Raw genomic sequence first — 25,519 nt, forward strand, 5'->3', positions numbered from 1 at the left:
TGCCTGGACGCGAGTGGCGGCTCGCGCGGAGGCTCGCGATGGGGAAGAAGTCGCGGGCGGTCCCCGGCCGGAGGCCCATCCTGCAGCTCTCCCCGCCGGGACCTCGGAGCGGCGCCGCGGGGCGCGACGCGGAGCCCGAAGCCGAGGTGGAGGCTGACGGAGCGGTTTCTGCCCCGGCTCCGACCGCGACCCCGACCCCGGCCCCGGCTCCCGCCCCGGCCCTGCCCCCGGTTCCGGCCCCGGTCCCCGCTCCGGCTCCGGCCCCGGCTCCCGCTCCGGCTCCGGCCCCGGCCCCCGCTCCGGCTCCGGCCCCGGCCCCCGCTCCGGCTCCGACCCCGGCCCCGGCGGCGGCAGCGACGGTGGCCACTGTGGCGACCTCCCTGGAGGACTCGCCCTCGGAAGGTAAGGAAAGGCCGCGCAGAGCCTCGGCCCCGATTAGAAGTCACGGCCCGCTTCGAGCGCGCTGCCACCGTAAACCCCCCAAATTCGAGCCCGGGGCTTGGGGCCTAGTCCGGCCCGGAGCTCCAGGGTTGGGCCTGGAGGGAGGGGGGGAGAGAAAGGCGTCTGGGACCCCGGGCGGGCAGGGAGAAGCGGCCGCAGCCGCCGCCCCGCGACTGGCCTCGGGCCAGGGAGGAGCCTTTCCCGAAGGACTCGCTGGATGACGCCGAGGCCGAGGCCGCCATCACGGCCCGGGAAGGAGCGCGGCCACTCGCCGGGAGCCCTGCGGGGGCGCGAGCACCGGATCAACAGCCGACCGCCCCCAGCGGCGCCTCGGAACCCGCGGCTCCTAGCTAGGGAGGGAGCTAGGCCGAGCCTCGTTTGGCGGAGGGAAGTGACTGGGCCAAGGTCACCCCGCGGGCTGCCCCGCACATGGTCATGACTGTGCAGCAGGGGAGGACCGCGGTGTCGCCCCGCCGGTCTTTGTTTGGCGCTTGGGCCTGGCTGCCCCCAGGAAAAGCCTGCTGGGCAGCAGTGTCGAAAATAGCACGTTCCTAGAGAAGTGGAATTTATTTCCAGATGTGAGCCAGCAGCATTGTATCCCATCCCCTTAGAAGTTATTAGATGACTAATGAGCTTTGTTGCGGGGAAATACTCCCATGCTACTTAGAAAACAGAATTATAAAAGAGTAGATTTAGGGCTGGAAAGAGACTTCAGAAGTCCTTTAGTCTAACCCACTTATTTTATAGACAAGGAGTTAGGTGGCTTGTCTAGTTCACTGTATGTAGTGGAGCAGAGGTTCAAACCGGAGGTTCCTCTGATTCTGGATTTGGTGTGTATGACTCAGAAATAGAAATACTGCATTATATTACTTTTCAGATGAAATAGCCCGTTATTGAGAGTAATTGTTTGAAAGTTAAGTTTTTCGATTTTTGAATGTCATAATTTTTAAATGAGAAGCAGCTTGGCCTATAGGGGAGGAGAGGGGAAAAGAGCCAGTCAGAAAATTCTGGATTCAAGTCTTGCCTCTTGACATATGCTAGTTGTGTTGATCGAGCGATCCCTTGATCTGTCACTACTCCAGGCAGCTCTCTGAGACTGTAAGTTATGGCCAGCTTGAGATCTGCGTCTGGGGAGGAATTGTGCATTCTAGGGCATCCAGACAATGAGATAACAGGTTTGGATAAAAAATTTGCAATACTTTTTTATTCATATTTGGAAATTCCTAAGTTATATGATGAGTGTAAGGAACTCTAATTGCTTCCAGAAGCTGTGCTGGGCCTGTGGGTGTGGAACATGCCATATACTGTCCGACTTTGTTGATAACTCCTTTATTTTCCTCTTTTAGTTTTAGCAAGGGATGACTTGCTGGGTAGGAGAGAGAAGAGGGACACCTTCAGAAATGAGGGTGATGTCAAAACAATAACGATCAAAATTTAAAACAGTTTTTAAAAGTAAGGAACTAATTTTTATGCCCTAAGTTATGTTATTTGAGTGGCTTGTTTGGTTTGGGGCAAAGTTTTTAGATGTTATCATTTGTAGTTTGAGTTTTCTTTACCATTCCTTTCAGATGAACAGGAAGTTGTTCCCGAAGTTCCCAAAGTCATTGCTCAGAATCCCCCTAAACCCATCATGCCGACCAGACCTACCACTGTCAAAGCAACAGGTATGGATTTGACTCTTTGGTTTTTTCCTTTCTATCTTTCTAGAATAATTAGAATTAATAAACTTTAATTGATTATAGTTGTCTCACTGATTTACTACTACTACTTAGCAATAAAAATTCACAAATCTTTGCTTTCTTTCTGACTTGTTCCTGGCTTGTACACTCACCCAGTCTGAGGCAAATTTAATGTTGAGAGAACTCCCCCAATAATTAAATATTTCATTTCATTTGATAATTATCTAAAATTCAGCTGCCAGAAAGCATGGTAGTGCTGTCTAAATATACTTTAGAAAATTATGCTTACAAATCTCCATTTTTGTTGTACTGCTAATGAGCTGGGATTATAATTCCGGTCCCATAAAATTGAAGCATGTATTGTAAGTAGTTTAGGGATAAGACTTCACCCTGAAGCAGAGGTACAGTGTTGAAGTATAATGGGATGTTCAAACCTAATGTTTTATTCATTTACTAAATTTCATCCACTGCTAAAAAAAGGTTTACAGGGCTTGTGTATTTTAAAAAAGGGTATCCCGAAAAAAATGAACTCAATAATACTTTGATAAAAACATGGTAGAATTATCTTTGGAATGAGATCATAGCAGTGTCCTATATCATGAAGATGGCTTTGCTTAGCAGGCATTTACTGAGCACAAACTCTGTTCTGTGTTTAATGCTGTAGAGAAGACACAGATGTGATCCCTGTCTTGAAAGGATTGATAATGTTGTGATTCAGAAGGTAACTAGCTGTATGAGGCCGGGTGTGTGCCAAGTAGGCATAATTATTACTGATGATGGAGAATGGTCTAACCCATTCCTAGAAATGTTAGCAAGAAGAATTGTAATCTGGAGTACTTGCTACCACCCTTAATTGTTGACATTCATAAAGATCTTTACATCTATTATCTCATTTCATCCTCCCCTAAGGTAGGTGCTACAGATAGCCCATTTCATATGGGGGTGAAGAAACTGATGGTCATAGAGCTCAAGTGGCTTGCTCACTAAATATCAGGTGGATTTTGTTCCCAGGTCTCTTAAGACCGCAAGCCTCTAGCTTTATGCTAGCCCAGTACAATCTTTGATTGTTCCTTACCTGAACTATTACAGCTATCTCTTAAGTAATCACATTATCTCCAGCTTCTCCCCACTCCAATCCATTGGATGGACCATGGCTGAATTACGGTTTGCAGATATTGTTCCCAGGTGCCAAAAGCATGAAGTTCCCATTCCTTAATCTAGAATTGAGGGTCCTTACTGTATCTGCAGCCTACCCCTCCAAGCTTAAGTCCTATTCTTTAACTTACACTTTTTTTCTTATAGCCAAATTTGAGTCTGCTGTTCATATCATGACTTTTCTATATTTGCTTTGCCCAGAATAAGCCCTTTCTTCTCTGCTTTTCTAAGTCCTGCCTGGTCTTCAGAGTCCCTGAAGGGCTCCTTGATCCAAGAGCCCAGAGTACTCTTCTTTCTCGCTCTTTCAGTGGCCATTTAATCACATTTAGTAGCTTTTTTCTGATGGTTCTGTCCCATTTTTTTGTATGTACCCTCATAGATTGCACAGTGGACAATTGACATTTGATTATAACAGTCTCACATAGTTCAAATCTGTAAGGGAAAAATGGTATCCACAGGCCAGGGCTCAAATTGGGGCACTTAGTTGAAATTAACATCCTGACTGTCTCCCAGACAGTCTGGTAAGGAGAGGAAATGGAGGGATCTTAGTAGAGAAGGCTGACCTGGAACGCAAGTTACGTATTTATACCGCTGATGGCAACTAGCTATATGACAGTGGGCTCAGCAGTTTCTTGGTTGACACACAAATTTTTCAAACAATGTGTTTGTGGGGAGATGAGAGTTTCTTACACTAATGAACTTAGGTCTGGACCTCCCAGAATGAAGCATTAGTACTTAGCATTAAAGTGGTACAGAAACATTTTAAAAGTTTAAATGAGTCTTTTCATTTAAGAGTTATAAGAGTTTCATATAAGAGTTATAAGTTTAAGAGTTTTTTCTAGGGAAAAAATAGCTCCTTACTCATCTATTTTAGGTGATCTGGCATTCTATTGAAAGATTTTTTTCACTAATCCATAAGTAAAAATGCATGTGTACATGTGTGTATTAGCGTTAACTACACATCTCTTTAATGATTAAAATTAGGCTGTCAGTCCAATTCATTTTGTTTTAATTTTCTATGCCTATCTTCTCTCAGTTCTTCCCTCCCCCCCTTCTTTTCCGTCTTTCTCTCTCTTCTGCTTCTCCTCTCTCTTTCTCTCTTTATCTTTCTCTCAATCAGAGCACATATAGCCATTTAGAATATGGACCACTGTCATTTACTAGTATACATTTTTAAATATAATAGACTGTAAAATAGTTTATCAGTCCTCATTAGATATACTTAAAAATTATTCTTTACTAATCAGTCTTATTTTCTTGATGACCTAGTTATTAATGTTTTACATTTGGAATTGTATCCAATTAAGTATTTTTGTTTTTGATAAATTTAGGAATAAAAAAGGTTTAAGTTTTCCGCACTTTAAAAAAATGTATCCAGTGTTAAGTGGCTTGACTGTTATGTATATGTAAGATTGTTTCCATTTCTGGGGGGGGGGGGAACAGTATTAATGTAAATATTACTGAAAAGAGAAAGTTAATATTCTATACTAAAGACATTTTGTAAGCCAATATCCTTAATTATTTCCCTTTTGAATTTTAATTGTGTAGGAGGATTTTCTCTCTTAAGATTCAGAAATTTCAAAGGAGTTAGATTTTTAATTTCAGTTTACCAAAATCCTTAGAGGAACAACAAGCAGCAATGAAAAGTTATTGAAGGAAAAATGAAAACTGCCAGAATTTGTAATCCTCCATTTGGTGAGGAAGGTGCTTCATAAGCTTTAAAACACTTTTAGAGATATTGAGTTGTTCTTGTTAGTCAAACAAATGCTGACTTGATGTGGTGGAAAGCAATCTAAGAAAAAAGTAGAATTTTTGAAAATTATGCCACTGGTAGATAATGTGAGTTGCAGAAGCTCTGAGCTGACATTGGACTAAAGCCACTTTGGTATCTGCTGTAAGCTGAGCACTAAGCCCAGCACCCATCTGGTGAGCTCCTCCCCCCAGGCTGTCTGAAGAGGGTGACCCAGCCTGTGTCAGAAATGGAGCAAGAGAAGCTCTGTGCCTGTCACTGCTGGAGGTGGGCTGTGAGAGGCTGCTGTACTTCCAGCCTGGGCCTCAGGGAGACGCAGGCACAAGACAGAATGATATCACCCTTTGGAGGAACTACATTTCCAACACAAGTGTCTAGAACTATTGACATAAGTTTACTCTAAGGCATTTGCAAATGCCTAATCAGTGCTGTGAAGATAGGGTCCAGAAACAAGCTAGCTTCAGATTGGCTGTTCAGATATGTGTCATAAAAAACTAGAAACGACTTGACAGATTAAAAAATGCTTTTTAAGTATCTTAATTGTGACAATAAGTGGCACAGAAGAACCTGATTAACTTGAATTGAGTGAATTCTATTAATGATTACTACCATTAGCAAATTCCAAGTATTATTACACATTTTAATACTTGGTTACTCAAGCAATAGATACTTGGAAAGGCTAACCCTGAAAATATCTAGTTTCCTTTCGTATTTTGTGTACCTAGTATAAAAATGTATTGCTTGGTTGTTACGTTGTAGCCAGTGATCACTCAGAGGCTCTGTTACCCGGTTTTAGTGATATTGCCATATCACTCATAGTCTCCAAACTACAGAAACTGTAGCATAGCGGGATGCTTTTAGCATTATTTTTTGTCTGTTGATATTTTCAAGAGAGCCCGAAACAGATGTTGACTGCTTTGGCTTAGTAACTAATTGGAGAAAAAATTCATTCTTTATCTGCTAAGTGACAATGTGAAGTTCAGCTCTGGGGCTAAGTTTACAAAATAAAACATAGCGATTATTAAGATTATTGTAATCTTACATAAGACATCTTTCCTAAAATGTTCTCATTTATTCCTGCTAATTTGGTTTCTTTTTGTTTGGTTCCCAGGGGGCTTGTGTTTGCTTGGTGCCTATGCAGACAGTGATGATGACGAGGGTGATATACCTGAGAAACCAGCCTTGTCTAAGGAGGCAAATGGAAATCAATCCACCGACATTGACAGCACATTGGCCAGCTTCCTAGCGGTTAGTAATAGTTCAGTTTTAGTGGCAATAGCCACTAAAACAGTTTATTCTCAAACAAACCAAGCATTTATTAAGCATCTAAGTCTGTAAAAAAAAAAATTACCAAGATTTTTAAGATTTAGTAGTTGCATTTCTTGGAAAAGAGGTTAGGAACATGATTGAACACAGTTGAATTTTTTTAAATGGTGACTATATTTTCTCCAGCTTTATTGATTGTAAATGTAACACATTTGTCATTACTTCTTTTTAAAGGAAATTGATGCCATAACAGCTCCCCAGCCTGTGTCAGCTACTAGCACTTCTGCCCCACCTCCAACTCCACCTCGACCAGAGCCCAAGGAGTCTGGAACAGCCTCCCTTTCCTCTTCATCTGCAAATGGAGCCGACTCAGCCCAAGCATCAGGGTGGCAGTATGACACCCAGTGTTCCTTGGCAGGAGGTGAGCTTGGTTCTGTAGCGTCTTTGAAGTCACTCATAGGAAAAATAGAAATTATATTATATTGTTCATTATTTTCATAATCAAGTTAATTATAAATGATTTTAAATTCTTTTAGTTGGTAGTTCCAAAGGTTGAAGATGTAATTATTTGCTATCAACCCTTAAGATTGTGGGCTTTGAAATATTTTTGGAAGGTAGGTGGATGGGATGTTTGTTTTGTAAAGATGGCTATTTACTATTGAGATCTACCCTAATAGATGCCTATATGCTGTCTCATTAGGACCAGTAAGTATCTCTGCTAGGTGAGTAAGAAGGCATTACTTTTAACTCTATGCTTTGGAGGTCAAAGGTACAGATAGTTGGACCAGTGAAGTTTGTTCTTTTTGTCTTTCTTTAAATCACGCTTGGTAGTTGTAGGGCTGGTTCTTCAGGAGCTACTGAAGAGGGCAGTTTATGGTTTGAAGTCTGGTCTGGGAGCTGAGTGGCTAAAAGGCTAATGACAAAATTGTGTTTATTAAAATCTGCATGTTTCCTTGTAGTGGGAATTGAGATGGGAGACTGGCAAGAAGTTTGGGATGAAAACACAGGATGCTATTACTATTGGAACACACAGACAAATGAAGTGACTTGGGAACTGCCACAGTACTTGGCTACCCAGGTACAGGGAGTGCAGCATTACCAGCAAAGGTGAGAATGGTCTTTGGAATGTTTTTCCCCCAATTGAAAATTCATTATAAAGTGGCAAGACTCTCTTCTTGCCTATATAGCTTCTTCTCTAGTCTACCTGCTAAGAATATTCCCTTTTAGTTCTGTAACAGGTGCTGAGACAAGTTTCCTGGTACCAGCAGATATGTATTCCAAAGAAAAGGCTCTTTCTGTTGCCACTAATAAGAGTGGGGCACTCTTGGTTAAGCGAGAAGTTAAAAAGGTCAGTGCCAGCAGCGTAGGTAGTACTTCTTCACATTAATCATGGGATTGAAATGTTAGGTTTTTTTATAAATGTGATATTGGTTCTAATTTTGAACTGTTAACTCATTTTTGCATGTGCATCTTTTGTAAGGGTTCTCTGTGATCAATTTCTTCTCCCAAATTTCTGTTGAAATCATTAAAAGTATTTTTGTCTCACTCTGGACACTCAAAATTAATGCCCACACGCTCCTTTTGTACTGAGGTGTTTTTTTGCTCTTGGCTTGTAAGAGAACTTGGAAGTTTTACGTTATTACCTTGTGCTGTACTGCTGGAGGTGATGTCTTTTGGAGACAGTGTACCTTGAGTTGACTTAACTTTTGAAGCGTCCATTGTTTTTATCGGCACAGCTTCAACAGATGTACTTTTTAGGTCCTCTTTACCTAGCCTTCCTTTTGTCAATGAGCTTGAATCTAGTGAAGCTGGCTTTAACCAACAGACGCTGCCTGCTTATGGAAGTTTTCTATCCAGATTTGTACTCTTGGGTATGACCTTGGAGGATACCAAGTTACCTACACACTGGTGGCTTTGCAATGAGGATAATGCATTGTTAGCAAACCAGACAGGCGTGGTACAATCCATTCTTTATATTTGGGCCTCCTGACAACTTCATGGTGAAGTTAGGACAATAATTCTTTATAAGTTACTTTCACAGCATCCCTGCAAGGTGCTTATTTTACAGAAATGGAATTGAACTCAGGGCTTGTCTAAAGTTGTTACTCACTGAGTTAATAGAATGTCGAAGTAAAATACTTTGACCTTTTTTTCCCTGACTACTAATGCCTTCTACTAGTTTTGCTTATTATACTCAGAATAAAGGTAACCTTGAGAAGGAACACAAGTTGTAGTCATCTTGACTTTATGAGAACCAAAACATTCATAGATTGTTCCCAGTAGTGATACTTGAGGTGAACAAAGGATATGTGGTTATCCTCTTCGGATGGGACCCTGACTACAGAAGTTTATTAGCATTGTTCAGGTGGCTGAAAGGGAACAGACATCATTTACCCTGACTGACGTTGTTAGGACTTCTTGACTCTAAAAGCAGAATTGTGTCTAAGAAGTAAAATGGATCCCTGAGGATATTTCCCATATCGTTACAGGAGGTAAATGAAGGAATCCAAGCTCTTTCAAACAGTGAAGAAGAAAAGAAGGGGGTGGCAGCTGCTCTGCTGGCCCCCTTACTGCCTGAGGGCGTGAAAGAGGAAGAGGAACGATGGAGGAGAAAAGTGATCTGTCACGAAGTTGACCCGCTAGCAGAGGTAAAGGAGATGGCGGCCGCAGAGGAATTGTCAGGGACAAGAAAAGCTCAAGAAGCTATGGGAGAGAACCCAGAAGACAACTCCCAGGAAGAGCTTTGTAGCGTTGTACAGTCTGGAGAAAGCGAGGAGGAGGAGGAACAAGACACCCTGGAACTAGAGCTCGTATTGGAGAGAAAAAAGGTCAGTGCCCTGCAGTAGCCCTGGCAAGCGTACAGGACTGTTAACGTGACCCATGTTATGTCAGTAATGGACTGAGGAGGCCAATTCCTAGTTTCTGACAAGAGTAACTTGAGGAATATTTGCTTTACTACCCCCAACATTCATTTAATTTTGGTACTACATTTAAAATGGTCATTTGCTTTTGGGGTTTTTTCTTAAGGGATTCTTTGGGGTTCTCCTTAAACTCAATATGTCTGACATGAAACTCGGTATCCCTTTCACCCAAACCCTTCCCAATTACTATAGGAGGCAATACCACACCCAGCCCTCCAGGCGCACAGCCAAAGCCTCACTTACATTACTCTGTCTCACCCCTCCATTACCAGTCTGTTGCCAAGACCTGTCCATTTCACCTTCACAGCATCATTTGTATGGACCATACATATGCACACACACGCACATGCGTGCACACACACACACACATTCACGCACACGCGCACTCACACACACACTCTCTCTCTCACACACTCACTTTCCCTCCTCATGTACCTTCTCTTTCTCCCCCCACCCCCCAGTGAATTCCTATCACCTCCAGGATTAACTGTAAGATCCACTTTGGTGTTTAGAACCCTTTATAACTTCCCTTACCTTTCCATTCTTCTTATACCTAACACTTTCTCTTCCTACTCCCCACCCCACCTTCCCCCAAGATCCAGTGGCACAGACCTACTCCCTCAAACAACACATTCCATCATCCCTCTCTGAGCATTTTCTCTGCCTCTCCCCCATATCTGAAAGGCTCTTCCCCCTTATTTCTGCCTCCTAACTTTCCTTCAAGTCCCAGCTAAAAATCTCACTTTCTACAGGAAACCTTTCCCAGTCTCTTCCTGCTCCCCTCCCACCACCTTCATGCTGCTGCCTTCCCTCTGTACATTAGACTGTTGTTCCTTAAGAATGCAGACTGTCTTGCTTCTCCTTGTATCCCTAGTGCATGGCGTACAGTAGGCACTTTATAACTTTTGCTTGTTGGCTGAATGAATGAATAGGCAGGGATAGGATCTCACGAGCAGGGAAAATCTTGGGCCGCCCCCAAAAAAAGCCAGAATAAAGAGTTATGGCAATAATCTATTAGGATTTAGGTTTTTAATTTGAACTTGTGGCTTCCTGGTGCCATTTCTGCCTGTTAGTGCCAGCAGAAGTTACTGATGTGTGGGACATATTTCATCTTCTTCAAAGGGAGTTAAGCAAGTATTGGAGGACCCGTAATTGAGAATTTCTCCTATAGGGAGAGAGCTTAGAAGGAAAGGCACCTCTTGAAACCATTTTGTATGAGGAACAGCTTCTGAAGAGCTTCTCTATTCTGAGATCTTTAGATATTATCCTTGCACATAGGGAAAGTGATGTGTATTTTTCTGAACATTAACTGGAGTCATCATCAACACTCTTGAGTCTGTTCTGCAGATCTCAGCACATTAATACTAAGTTGTAGAGCTATAAAGAGAGCAAGCAGATGTATTTTGCATTTAAAGAGCATGTACTGTATTCTGGGCACTTACTTCAACTCTCAAAATGAACAGTTGATTAACTAACTTTATTGTTGGATTTTTTTCTAGGCAGAACTACGGGCATTGGAGGAAGGAGATGGTAGTGTGTCAGGGTCTAGTCCACGTTCTGATATCAGTCAATCAGCATCTCAAGATGGAATGCGTCGACTTATGTCTAAAAGAGGGAAATGGAAGATGTTTATCCGAGCTACCAGTCCAGAATCTACCAGCCGGAGTTCTAGCAAAACTGGCCGTGAGACCCCAGAAAATGGAGAAATTGGTAATTCAAGGATTTTCTTAGCATTTTGGAAGGAACCTTCTAGGTTATTACTTTCCTCTAATGACACCATAAAGTGCAAATTTATTTATCACATCCTTAATATCCATTGTCTATAATATCCTCATGAATTATAAATTAATAGATGGGACGTTTTGGATAAAGTTCATCCATTCCTTTTTATAGAGAACACATAAAAGCAGAGGGGATATAGTAGCAAACAATGAAAGTTTTTTATGAAAACATTAGGCTTGTGGTTGTAGGATATTTGAAAGCAGAAAAGGAGGTACATTGAAAGAAAAATGTCGTTACTTGGATCTACAGTAAAGTGGATAGTAAAATGTCCAGGTGCTGTTGGGTTTTTGTTCAAAAGAAGTTTGGAGGTCCTCTAGGAGGATTTTATTGTTTCTTGTTAAGACGTCTGCGTTGTGTCTGTATTGATAGCTGTAGATGCTATAGTAGTAGACTTGAATTAATAGCTTGAAAAGTACAGCCTAAAATAAAGATGTCCAGTGGACTGGACCTAGAGTTGACATGTGCCATTTTCCATTCCCCACCAGAGTTCCAGTGCTGGTGGACGCTGACATCAGAGATGTGAGGCAACATCTGAATGAGGTTATGGGAAGGAGTGTGCATTAGTTTATAGAATTCATTGAAAAAACCCACAGCCCATCTCTTGGGCACCTCTTATCCATGCCATGTTTCAGGTATTGGCATCTGAGTCTCATAGAATCAGCAGAGCAATTTGAAAACCATTCACAAGCCACAGTTTGGGGAAGAATTGCTAGTGGATTATCCATGAAAGTATTAACACTGAAAATCAAGAAGGCAACGAGAACCTGCATTTAAGTGCCCACTGTGTCCAAAGAACTGCTGGGCACTGGGGATGTGGAGTCATTCAGGGGTGGAGCTGTTTTCTTTGAGAAGTCTTGTCTTCTAATATACATTTTCTAAGAAAAATGGAAACGAAGCAACAAGGCACAAAAAAGGCCTCCATCACTTTGGTCACAAGCTTGACCTGTTCAGGAACGAAGGAATAGTGAGAGGGTGAAGGTTGCCAGTCTTTTCCTGCCATGACAGGACATTAACCCAAAGGGAAGGAAAGGGCCATGTAGAGAGAACTGGAATTCTGGTCATCAAGGTCGTTGTGTTTTTCTTTTCCAGCAATGGGCACTGAGAATTCAGAGAAAATAGATGAGAATTCAGACAAAGAGCTGGAAGCAGAAGAATCTCCAGAAAAACTAAAGTCCCAAACAGTGCCAAAGGTGGATGAAGAGCAAGATTTGAAAGTATGTATGTTTATTCCTGCAGCCTTCTCTGTATTCGAATTGTATTCAAACTTTGACTAACTCGGTTTGGTTTTTTTTTATCGGCCTTTTGCCACTAGGAAGACTGCGATTTAGCAAGATGAACAATTCTTACTTTCTGCAAAGCATCCATGGTCATTTACAATGGATATGAGCTTAGTCATGAGTAGGGCTTAGGGTTAAGAAATTGCTGAGTGTATTACCTGGATAGCAATGAAGTCATTAATGTAAGCGAGCAGATAGTGTGACTGTAAGACCTCTGGTACCATGAGGTTTTTTTTTCTCCAGTTACTACTATTCATGTGTTTTTCCTATTACAGTTTGACTCCCAAAAAGTCTTTTTGGGGACTGAAATACAACTGGCCTGGGTGAAAGGAATCAGTTACTCATCCATTGTGTAAAGACTCATTTGGTAAAACCAGAGCCACCATTTGATTGACATCAGTGTCAAACTGATATAGTCTTTGTTTGGCCTAGGGGGGAAAATCTGATTCTCTAGCTATAGCCGGCAATCTATTTTATTCTAACAATGGTCCTACAAACTGGTGTGGTGATGACCCCGCCAGCAGAAGAAGGTCTCTGCCAATAACTTGTTTTATTTTTACCTGAAAGAATTGGAGCAACATTGGACAGTGAGAGAATCTAGCTCATGTTTGAGGCGTCCATGTATATATCCACTTACAAGGCCTGTTATTTAGAAACAAGTGATTGAGGTTAGAAATATCCTAAAATGTATAGTTCTGAGTCTTTAGGTCAAGTAAGTTATCATTTTAAGGTGTGTTTAAAATGTTTTCTGATGGTATATCCTAGCATCCAGTTGGTTTTGACAGACACTTGGCATGGTTGACATGTTCGTGTGTAGACATTTCACTGCAGATGAAAAATGTCGATAATCCTCATTCTCGGACTTTTTTCTCTGAAGCAAAGAGATTGCCTAAGGAGGAAAATCATCCAGATGCGTATTTGGATGTCCGTGTTAGTCAGTGGAGAGAGCGTTGACTTCTTGTGTTCTTTTTCTCCTTTGGGGAACAGTTTCAGATTGGAGAACTGGCAAATACCCTGACCAGTAAACTGGAATTCCTCGGAATTAGCAGACAATCCATCTCCAATTTTCATGTGCTACTCTTACAGACCGAGGTAAGTTCGGCAGTTAGCCAATTTTGTATATACCATCAGTTCTGTTTGGTAGATTGCATTAAATTTTTTAATTCAAGAGTGATTTTTTTTCCTCTCATTGAGAGGTAAATCTCTGAACTGCCAATTCAGAAAACACAAGTAAAGCAAAAATATAATTATGATGGTCACTAGGTGGCATCATGGAATAGTACTGGACAGAGGAGCATTTGAGTTCAAAGCCTGTCTCAAGCCTTTTGTAGCTGTGGCATCCCTCTCTCTGCCTCAGTTTCCTCATCTGTAAAATGGAGATCATAATTGTACCTTCCCTAGGGTTATTGTGAGGATCAAATGAAATAATGCATGTAACATGCTTTCCAGACCTTAAAAATGTTGGCTGCTGTTAACCCTTGTAATAAAGTGCCTCACAAGTGTTAACAGCTCTATATAAGTGTGAGATATTGTCCTATAACCGCATGAAAGCATTTCTGATAGCCATGTAGCACCCCATGCTTATGGAGCTGTGCCAGTAATGGGCCGGCGAGTGGGGATCCACACACTCCTGCCTCCTATATGACAGAAACATTTCAGTTGTCAGATGTGACTGAAAAAATGAGTCTACTAGGAATTAAAATCTGTGATCCTCGCCATATTTTAGCAAACTTAACCAGCCAACAACAAACAGGCCTATTTCTGGAAAAAGAAATTATACATTACACTTTTAAAACCAAAGTTGAGTAACTCGGATTGCTTCTACATTTTCACAAATAATAATGGATATGTGGCATATGATGTTCTCAAAGTAAGACTACCTAAGAATCCACTAGAGCCCCATGTTACATGAATCACCCCTAGAGTGCCAGAGGTCATTGTTTGGTCAAGCCAACCTCTGCAGCAGTGTGGCATAGACAAGAAGAGAAAGCTGACTGGGGAGTCAGGAAGACCTGGGTTCATTCAGGTCCTTCCTCTGATGCACTTTAGCTCTGTTGTTGAGCAGGTCACCTAACCAACCTTTCAGTGCCCCAGCAGCCCTCTCAGAATATAAGTTAAAGGTGAGTTGACAATGTGCATCAGTGGAAGGCATCTCCATCCTGATGACTTCCTACACTGATGAATATTTGGATTCAAATCCCAGTGATGTCTTCCACCCCATGAACCACAAGATGTCAATCATACCCTCACAGGAGTTGATCAGTGTGTGTTATCACCATTTCCTGCTAAGTGTGGCCCAGCTTTGGGCCTGTGACTCTCCCTCCTGGTCAGAGAGGAGAGCCCCAAGCCGGTTTTGAGGCCATTGCCTGTCAGAATGTGCATCCATGGAGCTGGCTGCATTACTCCTTAGAACAATGAATTGAATTTGTTTGTTGCTAGACACGGATTGCAGACTGGCGAGAAGGAGCTCTCAATGGAAACTACCTCAAACGAAAGCTACAGGACGCTGCAGAACAACTAAAACAGTATGAAATAAACGCCACTCCTAAAGGCTGGTCCTGCCACTGGGACAGGTACGCACTCTTCTCCCCTTTTCACCTTTCACCTTTGACATCTCAGACATGATTTGTGATCATCACCACCTGACGACGTGACGTCCTCTTGGAGACTGCGAGCAGCTGCGGTTAGCGGTGCTGGCGGGCAGAGCACCACCGGCACTTACAGAGTTTGGGCCAGCCACAAATTGGAGAAACAAAAGCCAATGTTTAAAGTGTTCCATGTAACGGATTTTTTTCCAAGATTGGACAAAGCTGGTTTTTACTCTCCAGAGTGTAATTTCACGGAGTAGGGCGGGCTTGGGGGTTAAGCGCATGCGAGAGCTCTGTGCGCTTTACAGGACCTCTGGAAGCAACTACTCCTGATTAACCTCGGTGAAGTTAAGGAAAGCTTCGTGGCGGAAGATGTGAATGAAGAACGACATTACTATCTTCTGCCAGCAGGTCAGACGAAAATATTTCTTTTTATATTTGGCTTTTCTTGATTTTTTTTTTTCGTTATTTGAAATCTTTGCTCTTTTATTTTTCAGCTCCCAGATCCTCTCCCTCTCTTTAGCTTTCACTGTGTTTGATATCAAGAGTATGAAATGTGAATTCCACGGTCCAAGAGGGGAAGAGCCATCTTTCACAAACTCCGCTGTTCTCTTCTTTGGAAGGGAAATTAGGGTTCTAGGCGATTGAGTCCCTTCATTAATGAAACTTGAAACCCTGTTAAGCATTGGCAAAAAATGAGATGTTTTGCAAGCCCGTCATCTGTTGGAGTTGGAGGGCTCAGGGCTGTATTCACAGAGCTGCTGGCAGTGCAAATAGCTTTGAATCATCCTTGGCTCTCCTTCCTCAATTCTCAAAGCTGTTTGTTGCCTTTGTGAATAGCAGTTCATTAAGAAGAGGTTCTTCCCTGTGAGAGCAGACTGCTGTCCTGGGACAGGACCAAGTGGAAGTGTCACTACAGGAGATTAGGTCTTAAAACGTGTGTTTTCTTTTTTGTGATTTAGGGATCATAGACGTTATTTCTATGTAAACGAACACTCGGGCGAGTCTCAGTGGGAGTTCCCAGATGGTGAAGAAGAAGAAGAAGATGGACTAAACCAGGAAAATAGAGCAGAGACTCTTCAGAAACAAATCTTGAAAGAGAAAAGTGGCGCTGATGCCAGCTCTGGGGAATCCACTGAGAATTCCACAGGTAAAGGTAGCAGTTTGCTGTCTAGTCATTAGGCAAGGAGTACTTGTGAAAAGAAGGAAAATATTAACTACTAACCAGAAAATAAGTAGCTTAGCCCAAAAGAGGGAAAACATTAAGAAAAACCTAGCTAACCCTGAAAATCAAGTAGTCCTGTGCCTGGAGTGGTGAGACTGGTTACACTGTGCTGTCTGGAGCATTAATGACTTTATTTGAAAATTAACTTGAATCACTCGGACCAAGTTCTGAGTCTACATGAGCTTTAAGGCCGTGTGACCTGTTACAGTACAAAGAAGGGAGCATTAAATTAGGGCAACTAGTAATTAGATGTTACCAAGACAGTAATCTGACTTTTCATGCCTAACCGTGTCAGTCAGGAAGGTGACAGACACTCCATATAGCAAGACTGGCACTCTGTACAGAATGGAAGTGAGATAATGATGAGCCATGGCAAAGAAGCAATGCTGTACACCAACCAGTGGTTTAGGAGCATGAGTGCTGAAGAAAGTCATTACTGAAAATGGTCAGTCATACTCACATTGCACATTTGGTTTCTCAGTGTGTCTTGAAGTCTGGACATGATGCCTTCATGATACCCATGAAGTTTTCTCTGCATGTGAGAAAATGACATTTTACCTTCAGGGATACAGAAATGACAGTGCCAGAGAGTGGTTGGAAAGTCACAGAAAAATAACTGAGTTGTTTATTTTATTATATACCAAGGAAAATCACTTTCTAGCCACTGCTGTTTTTAGTAATGGAAGAAGAAATGGATTCTTGACATGATCAAGATGAGAACATTGTGACGTTGACTAGTTTTGCACTGCTAACTTGGGGTGACAGCAGTTTTGCTTCATTTGCCCATGGGGGTAGAAAAAGCTTTTGCCCTGGTACCCAGGAGACTCTAACTTCTCTGAGAAAACAGTAACTTTTGATTATCTTGTCTCTCTGCACTTGGTAAAGTCTATTCGACATGATAGACTCTAGACAAGTGATTTTTTTGAATACGTGTTCCAGTTTTCCTTTGGACCTCTAATTATTTGAAGTTCTGTTAGTGAGATATTTTGCAAGTGAACTACAGAATTTATTCTTACTGATCAAGAAGGCTAGTCAAGGTCAATATCGATCATCACATCCAAGTAGAAGAATTTAAAATGAAGAAAAATACATCTAGCAACTTCTTAAATGGGATAGAAATCTGCCCTCCCTCTAAACAAATAAGTTCATCTGAGAGCTGTGGAAACTTTACATCCAAGACAGCTCTGTGTGAAAACTAGTGTTACCTTCTAGAACTCTGGCCCCAGACTGGCATCCTTCCTGATCAGTGCTCTCCATGGTAACTATCCGTATGAAACTATAATCATATTCTAACCTAGATTTGCAGAACTGAAGCTCCTCACTTGAATATTCATGACAAAGTTTTTCTTTTTGACCCCTCCCTGTGCAGTCATAGTTGTAAAACAGAAAGCTCAAGTTAATCATAGTGATTTGTAATGCGTAGTGATTGAATGAAGTTGTAATGCAATTCTTAGGAGGCACATCCTTTAGATCTCAGCCTTGCCTAACTTTTCACGTAGAGGAACTCTAGCATCACTAACCTTGCTAGTAATGGCACCGTGAACACTACAGGTGATACCACCTCCATTTATTCTCTGCTTTTTCTAGTCACCCACTTGATTCTGCCAGAAAGCAAATCCCAAGGCATTCATTCCATGCAGTGGAAATGTTTTTAAAGTAGTTCCCATAGTCTCCTCCCAGAGGTAAAGTAGGTCATGCTGTGGGGATTGTAAAGCCTGTCTTCATGCCAGGTGCCTCATGAGACAGGAGCAGTGTAAGGTAAAACAAGCTGATCTTGATCTGCTGTGGAAAATAGCACATGTTACTTGAAGGCCTGCTGAAGAAGAAAAGTTTAGCAGTCAGTATCAGTCGTGCAAATAATATCTTTAATAGCACTTAATGGAAAAAAGGTGGTCTCTCAAGTGAAGGAACTGGCAGATTTCTAGTTTATGTTGTAAATATCTCTTGTTTATTTAGCTCCTTTATTCCTGAAGGGGACAGTTTTTCAGGATACCTGGAAACCTGACCTTATTTAAGTTTTATCACTTGTAATCAAGATTTTAGCATCCGAAAGTTACCTTTTTTTAATCCCTCAGACCTGAAGTTTTAATTCCTAACTATTGTTGGCTGCCTTTTGTTTTTAGCCATGGTACCAGTACATTAATTGGTATCTATGAATACATCGAGGCGGGAATAAAAGTACTTGTGTGAATAAACATGCATAGAAAAAATGTGGAGGTTGCAGAACTCTCCATTCACATTGTTCTCAACTTTAAGAGAGAATTTCCCATGTTACGTTTCAATAAGATTTCCTGTGGAGGTGCCATTCTTTATGGCAGGCAGGCTTGGGCTTCTTCAGTCTTGGAGACTTTCCTGATTACTAAAAAAAAGGAAGGAAAAGTGGCATTTTAATTTCTTTGTGACCAGAGCACTGACAAGTCTATGCCATTGGTGTCCATGTGCTCTCAAACTGGTTACAGAATCAAAATTCTAACACATAAGCCCAGTTCAAGCCAGTGTATCAAGGTACCTTACAGGTCTTGGGCCCAAGAAGACTGTCATCATTAAATGGCATATTTTGAATTAACTTATTTAAATGTAGATTACCAACGAATAGTAATCTTTAGTGTACTTAGTATCTTCTATAATTTGGCAATGTTTTGTTTCAAACTAATATAAGTAGAGCTGATTAAATTCCAGTTAGGTTTAATGTCACACACCACAACTAAGGATGTGCTAATATATCCTGAGTACTTGAACTCAGGTCCAGCCTACCATTTGAACATCTAATTTACTCACACTTCTTCATCTGTTATCCAGCCATCAACCTTGACCATGTGCTTCGCAAGTGCCAGTGTATGTTGTTGCTTTGGTAGGAGGGATGGAATTGTCACTAATCCTTAAGAAGCCTCCTGCTGCTGCTGTTGGTGATCTGTCCTAGTTCTGATGTCTTAAGACAAGCCTGAGGGCATCACTCTAGATTCCTGCCTGGCTGGACTCCTACCCAGATGTCTTTTGCAGGAGGGGTCACTCTGTAACATAGTGCAGCTTTAGCTAAGTCAGAATGACGATGTGTTGGTGAAGAGCCTTGATCCACACTTTAATAGTGGTGTGCTGACCTGGAATACAGTAGATACTTTTATCTAATCAGTGAAGCATCTTAAAGATCAAAATCTGGGGGAGCTGCATGGTCTTTTGGTGGCACACTATGAGGAGCTTTAGGATCTGTGAGATATCCAGATACTTTTGTGAGCTTGCAGCTTTTCAAACAGTCTCATCACCATCTATCTTTGACTTCTATATAGCAATGGTCTACAAGTTAAGGACTGTTAACTGATGGTTTTCTTTGGGTTATATGGAACTACAAATACAGTATCCCTATTTTTCTAGGCTTATGCAATCTATATATTCTGTTGAATTCCATTAAAGTTGTCTTGTAAGTCCATGTTTAACACTGCTTTTGACCATGAAACTGTTAACAGGTGGCTGCAGCTGGATCTGTTCTGTGAGAGGTGAGATTTGTTTGACTGAGATTTTTAGGTCCCTGGACTTGTTTCATTTGCTAACTAGGAAAATATGCTGTAAAACGCTAAACCTAGGCTTGCTTCATTTCCCTCATTGCTCAAATAAATGTTTAACTGGGTGATTTCTTCCAGGTTCACCATTCTGTAAATTCAAGAGAAGAAAATCTTTACAGCAGCTCCCCCTCCCCCTTTGTAATATTCTCAGGAAATAGGGAAAATCCTATACTTAAAAGAAAGTGGAGGAGAAATATGAGTGTATCTCTTCCTTTTTCCTCCTTCCTTACTCTACTTCTCAGAAGAAGAGGGAGATAAATTGAAGGGGGTCATCTTGCTGAGCTAGAAGGACTACTTCAGACATTTGAGACTGAATTAGGGGAAGTTCAGCTCCACACAATAGGCCTGAGATCTTTTGCATCGGCAACACATTTTCAGTGGTGGTTTTGTTGCCAGGGCACCGGACAAAGTAGGAACGGTTTGGCCTTTGTTGCCTTTCTGCCCCCCCTTAATGGGCCCTGTCCTCAGCTGCTTCCTCATCCCAAAGCCCTGGTGACTTCAGGCTGCGCATTGACTTTCTGGGATCCCCTCTGATACTACCATTGAGGGTTCCATGATGGTTTCATGATGCCCCATATTCTAAAAATTGGTACACCCCAATCAAAACTTTGCATTCTTTGATGAATTGTACTGTCTGTGTGCCCTTTGGCTAGTAACTTGTTCACCTAAATGAAAATGATTAGAAAGCTAAGGGGCAAGTGAGGGAGCATTCCTCACTACTCCAGCCTGCTTCTTCCTTCCCACTGCTTCCTTTTATCCCTAGACTTTCATTTAGTTCAAAACTCATTGTTAACCAACTCTGGCTTCCCACCACTTCCACCTTTGCACGTTGCATTGTTTTCCAATAAGAAATTGATCTCAGCTAGAGTAGCCTCTGAAAGAACCTTTTAAATCTCACCTTTTTCTGAATGTCATCCTACTATACTGATTGGAAGTAATGGTGATTTAAAAAACAAAACATTTTTGAGTGCAATAAACCAGTCAGTGCAAAGGACAAGAGTGTAAGGCATCTAGACAGAATTTGCTCAGGTGAAAAGAGGACAATAAGTCTGGTGTTTCTCTGTGTCCAAGTCAGCTTTATACTCTGCTTTTCCATTTGTGGTGCCAACAGTCAGCTTTCTATCCAGATTGGCCTTTTTTTTTTTCTCCTAACATGTGTCTGTCTATCTTAGGTTCACTTTGTAAAGAGCCCTTTTCTGGTCAAGTTTCTTCTGCGTCACTCGTGCCACTTACTCCATTTTGGACCCTCCTTCAATCCAATGTTCCTGTGCTTCAGCCTCCATTACCCTTAGAAATGCCACCCCCACCGCCCCCTCCCCCAGAGTCACCTCCTCCCCCACCCCCACCTCCTCCTGGAGAAGATGGTGAGATTCAGGAGGTAGAGATGGAGGATGAGGAAAATGAAGAGCCTCCTGCCCCAGGAACGGAAGAAGATGCCCCTTTAAAGCCCTCTGTATCAACTCCAGCTGTCAGCAGCCAGGTGAGCAGCACCCATGGGGATCTTGGAAAGGAATTGGGGTCAGGTAGCTTCTTGCTAAAGGAACTGGAGCTTTTTAAAATACCTTGTTTTTAAAAGAGATTATTTAACTTATGTCTAAAACTCCCAGAATTTTTTCTCTCTTTTAGAGTTCAGTTGATTCCAGCACCTCCAACTCTACTACCACTAGAGCAGTGAAGAGAAAAGCCTCGGAAACAGCTGCCGGCGTGGCCCAAAGATCAGCCACCATTGGTGGCTCTCCAGTTCTCTACAGCCAGCCAGCCCTAACTACAAGTGAGCAGCAACTTGGCGCTTCTCTCATGATGTGGTAGAGGAGCTGCTTTTAGAATTTTCAAATCCAAAAGGACTTTTTAAATCAACTTTAAGTCCTTGGCTCTCTATATCAGCAGCTTTGGCATAGCAGTACAGAGGTCAGGAGAGACCTCAATGTTAGTTCTGACCTTGCCACCAGTCAGCAGTATGGCTGGGGAAAAGACTAAAAACTGCTTGAATACATGCTGTGCCCTGTCTGTCCCACGTCTCCCACGCAGTAGATATAATCCATGGGGCGGACACTTGACACACTAGCTGTGTGACCTTGGGCAAGCCACTTAACCCCAATTGCCTCATCCTGGGTCATCTCCAATCATCCTGATGAATATCTGCTCGCTGGATTCAGATGGCTCTGGAGGAGAAGTGAGGCTGGTGACCTGCACAGCCCTCCCTCACTCAGAACAAAGTCAAGTGCCAGTCATGTCATCATTTCTCTGATGGCGTGGTCTTCTTTAGCAGCGAAGGACAAACACACACACAATCCATACTGTTGATTAACTGACTCTCTAGATTTTCTAATTTAAAGTGGAGAGATCAGTTAGCTATTCTGAATTGTACTGGACAGTAGAAAGGTTAAGATGAAACAAGATTTTTCTTTTCATCCTGTACTTGATTCTTAAGTACCCCACAGGGTAGCCTGAGACTGTGAGTAAGTAGAGGTTTGTTCCAGAACTCTCTGTTCAGCTCAGAATCCCTGCTTAATCACTTGTGCTGTTGTTTGTGATTTTTATGATACTTTTCTCTTAGGTCACCAGACTGTGAATGTCAGCCACCAACAAGCCTCAGATGTCGCTCATCAAACATCAGGGACCACTCACCAGGCCACAGGCATAGGCCTACAGTCAAGTTACCTGGGGCTAGCAGCATCTCCTGCTGTCGTGTCTTATCCTGATTGTCCTTTACCAGTTAGAATGACTGTTCCCACGTTACAGCCAGTCCCATCTCGAAGCCTGCTGAGCACTGCTAGCATTGTAGAGCCTCCACCTCCACCTGCTCCCAAAATGCCACCCCCAGAAAAAAGCAGAAAGGGGAAAAAGGACAAGGTATAGGACATGAATTCAAAACTGGGTTATAGAAATGACATCTGGCTACTTTGACTAGAAAACTGTGTTATAGAATTCGGATTTAAAGTATAACTTAGGAATTTGGTAGGTGGGAACTTTACAGGTAATAGGAAGGTGCTGAGCTGGTATAAAACTGCAAAGCAAGAGACCAAATTGGGAAAGACCTTGAACACTGGGTAAAGTAATGTGACCTTGATTTAGCAGGCAGTAGAGAAGAATGGGAAGAGCTTTGAGGAGATGAAGGCAGCATAGGGCAGTTTGGGAGAGGGAATAAGTTCCCATGTTAGGAAGTCAGAGAAATGGCCAGCTCCGAAACAGAAGACAGATGTTCATTCTGGAGGGTTACAGCTCCGTGAAAAACCAAGTTTGGGGGGTGGGTGTGCCCACGCACACAAGTTCATGTGCTTCTTGTTAGGATGATACTGTTTTGTTGCCTTGAATATCCTAATTATTTAAATGATAAAGGCTGAAGTATAGCTCAAGAAAAATAAGTTGTAGTTACCTTTGTAGACAAAGGCTAAACTAACCAAGCCTTGTATTTCTTCTCAGAACAGGCTCATCTGTCCTACACTCAGCAAACTATTTATTACTCTTACCAGAACTTACATCTGTCAGTGCCCCCAACTCTTAATTCTTCAAATCCTGCAAAGCTCAGTTGACTTTCTTGATAAAACTTGTCCTAATCCCATTCAGACAGTGATCTTTGGCCTCTTTCAAGTCTCCAATTAATCCCCCATTTTTTGTCTTAGATGTCCAAGTACTCTTGGAGCCATTTGGGTCTTCTGTAGAATTCAGGGGCTCTCTTGTTGTCTAGTGGAACAATACCAGCGATCTGTAGCTCAGCAGCCGTGTTGGCCACCAGGGTCTGTGGATTTTCCTCCTTGGTTTTTAGCTTTCTTGCCTTGTCAGCAGGGGAGAAAACCCCATTCTTCAAGTCAGTGCTTTTATCTTCTCCTCCCACAGCTTTTTTTCCTAAATTTTCCATTGGACTCTTCCAGGGAAAGAAGAGTAAAACCAAAATGCCATCTCTGGTGAAGAAGTGGCAGAGCATCCAGCGGGAGCTGGATGAGGAGGAGAATTCGAGCTCCAGCGACGAGGACCGGGAGTCGCTATCCCAGAGGCGCATCGAAGAGTGGAAGCAGCAGCAGCTAGTCAGGTGCGGGGCCGGCACGCTGTTTGTCTGTCTGTCGTTGGATCTTTCAGGCTGCAGCCCCGCCCTGGATTTTACCTTTTCCTTCTAAGTAGATTTGCATATAAAGGTGTTTCCTGGTGTTCAAGGCCCCATGTAGACATGACATTTTTGTAAAGGGCTTTTTTGGAAGTTTGGGCACCTGCTTGAATGGCTTTGACTATGCCTTGTGAAGAGGATTAACCTCTTCACTTAAAGGCTAGATGGAGAAATGATACAAAAACCTGTTACTGGATAATGAGAAGGATCTTGAAATGTAGTCTTGGCCATCACACGCAAAGAACATTCTTCAGGTGAAAAGCCCAATAAGCCTGTGACATAAACAGATTTTGTTCCTCCAGCAGAAGTTAGGAGAGATGCTCCCCTCCCCTCACATGGACTCTCATGTCCTCGAGGACAAGGTCTTTCTGGTTTTTGTCTGTGTCCTCGGCCCCTCCACTGGTGTTGGGCACATAGGAAGCTCATCTCTGTGTTGCTGGAAGTGGGGCAGGGAACAAGCACAAGATTCCACTTGGATTGAAAGGGTCGGAACCTCTCAGGGCTTCTACTATTTCCATCTTCTCAGACATAAGTCTGTGAGAAGTTCCCGTTGCCCAGGAATAAAAGAGCGTCATGCTTTTTTCTCTTTCTGGTGAAGTAATTTGTCTCTTGTTTCCACAGTGGCATGGCTGAGAGAAATGCTAATTTTGAGGCCCTTCCCGAGGATTGGCGTGCTCGACTAAAGAGGAGAAAAACAGCTTCAAACACATAATTCATTTGGGTCATTTGTGTTTTATTTTTATGTACAGTTAAGAGTCTTACCAGTTTTACTGTTGTCGAATAAACTGTAAATGTTTTGGGAGAGAGCATTGAATTTCCTGGATTGATGAAAGAACATGTGCAAAACCAAGATTTCCCTCCCTAAAAAGAATTGGAGTCATAGTGGCTGCACTTAAAGGGCCAGGCCTTTGGACTCCCTCCGCTGCCTTGGCCAGTTCTGCTTTGTGTGTAGGCTAACTCGCCCCTTTGTCAGTTTGAGGCTGAGGAACAGTTTCCTGATCGCAGGCTTCATATGGTGGGAAGGAAATGCTCACCAGGCTGAGGGGGAGAGGGTGGAGAGCTCCGAGGGTTCATCCAGATGGAATAGTTTCCAATTTGGAGCCCTTGCCCATCTGTCCCCAACAAGTGCAATTAAGCAGAAGGCAGCAGCTCTCTTCTCTTTTCCAAAAAGCTTGTTCCTTGCTTCTGGCCTGTGCTGCCAGCCTCAGACTGCCTGCCACTCAGGTTCCACAGTCCCCTGGTCTGATATTTCTTCCATGATGACAAGTATCTACACTCTTCCCAGTGGTTATTGTCCACAGAGATTCTAGAGCTGAATGTACTCATCTCATGTAGGTACTTGTGTGGAGGTTGGGTTTAGAATTTTACACAAGCAGCAACAAATGCCGTGTAACATCTTGGGTAAAGAAAGGTGGATTTCTTAATCCCTTGCTCTTAGCAGAATGAGTATGTCAGGAGCAGTTGAGTCCAGATTAATGTGTCTGTGTCTCCATTTTACCCCGTTCTCAAGCGCACCTTCCTTCTGTCTACGTTGTACTTACTCTCTGTAAAGATTCCAGTATTTAAACAGCGGTTCCCTGTTCTTTCTTTATTTTGTATCCTTATCACACAATCAGGTAAAAAGTCACTGTCTTTAAACTGAAGGAAAAGCAAATTGTGTTTTAAAGCTGTTTGTATTTCTCCAGTTTTTGACTTTGTAAATTTGTATATATGCACTAATAAAAATCTTTTTATACTTCTGATGCAAGCGATCCTTGTGATTCTCTTAATTCCATT

The 25,519-nt window shown here is 42.5% G+C and overlaps 1 protein-coding gene across 2 annotated transcripts; it reads left to right on the top strand.

The window, feature by feature from the left end:
- FNBP4 (formin binding protein 4) lies at positions 1–25,485 on the top strand. 2 transcript variants are annotated; one of them, XM_072617520.1, is made up of 17 exons: positions 1–402; positions 2,010–2,105; positions 6,137–6,273; positions 6,526–6,712; positions 7,251–7,398; positions 7,519–7,639; positions 8,781–9,119; positions 10,712–10,922; positions 12,084–12,208; positions 13,259–13,363; positions 14,711–14,844; positions 15,822–16,009; positions 20,814–21,121; positions 21,268–21,412; positions 22,199–22,494; positions 23,514–23,671; positions 24,365–25,485. In XM_072617520.1, exons 1-17 carry the CDS (start codon positions 39–41, stop codon positions 24,453–24,455), a joined length of 3,153 nt encoding a protein of 1,050 aa, XP_072473621.1. In that variant the 5' UTR covers positions 1–38; the 3' UTR covers positions 24,456–25,485. The 2 variants fall into 2 exon arrangements, with proteins under 2 accessions (XP_072473621.1, XP_072473622.1); XM_072617521.1 differs by lacking the exon at positions 1–402 and adding an exon at positions 1,793–1,893.
- The last annotated feature ends 34 nt before the right edge of the window (positions 25,486–25,519 follow it).

This window comes from Notamacropus eugenii, chromosome 6 (assembly GCF_028372415.1).
Source record: "Notamacropus eugenii isolate mMacEug1 chromosome 6, mMacEug1.pri_v2, whole genome shotgun sequence".
NCBI classification, from domain to species: domain Eukaryota; kingdom Metazoa; phylum Chordata; class Mammalia; order Diprotodontia; family Macropodidae; genus Notamacropus; species Notamacropus eugenii.

Excerpts from the sequence above, each read along its gene's own strand:
- FNBP4 (XM_072617520.1), top strand. The coding sequence starts at position 39 with ATGGGGAAGAAGTCGCGGGCGGTCCCCGGCCGGAGGCCCATCCTGCAG. Across the intron at positions 10,923-12,083 it reads CCCAGAAAATGGAGAAATTG|CAATGGGCACTGAGAATTCA; the intron begins GTAATTCAAGGA and ends TTTCTTTTCCAG. Across the intron at positions 14,845-15,821 it reads TGGTCCTGCCACTGGGACAG|GGATCATAGACGTTATTTCT; the intron begins GTACGCACTCTT and ends TTTGTGATTTAG.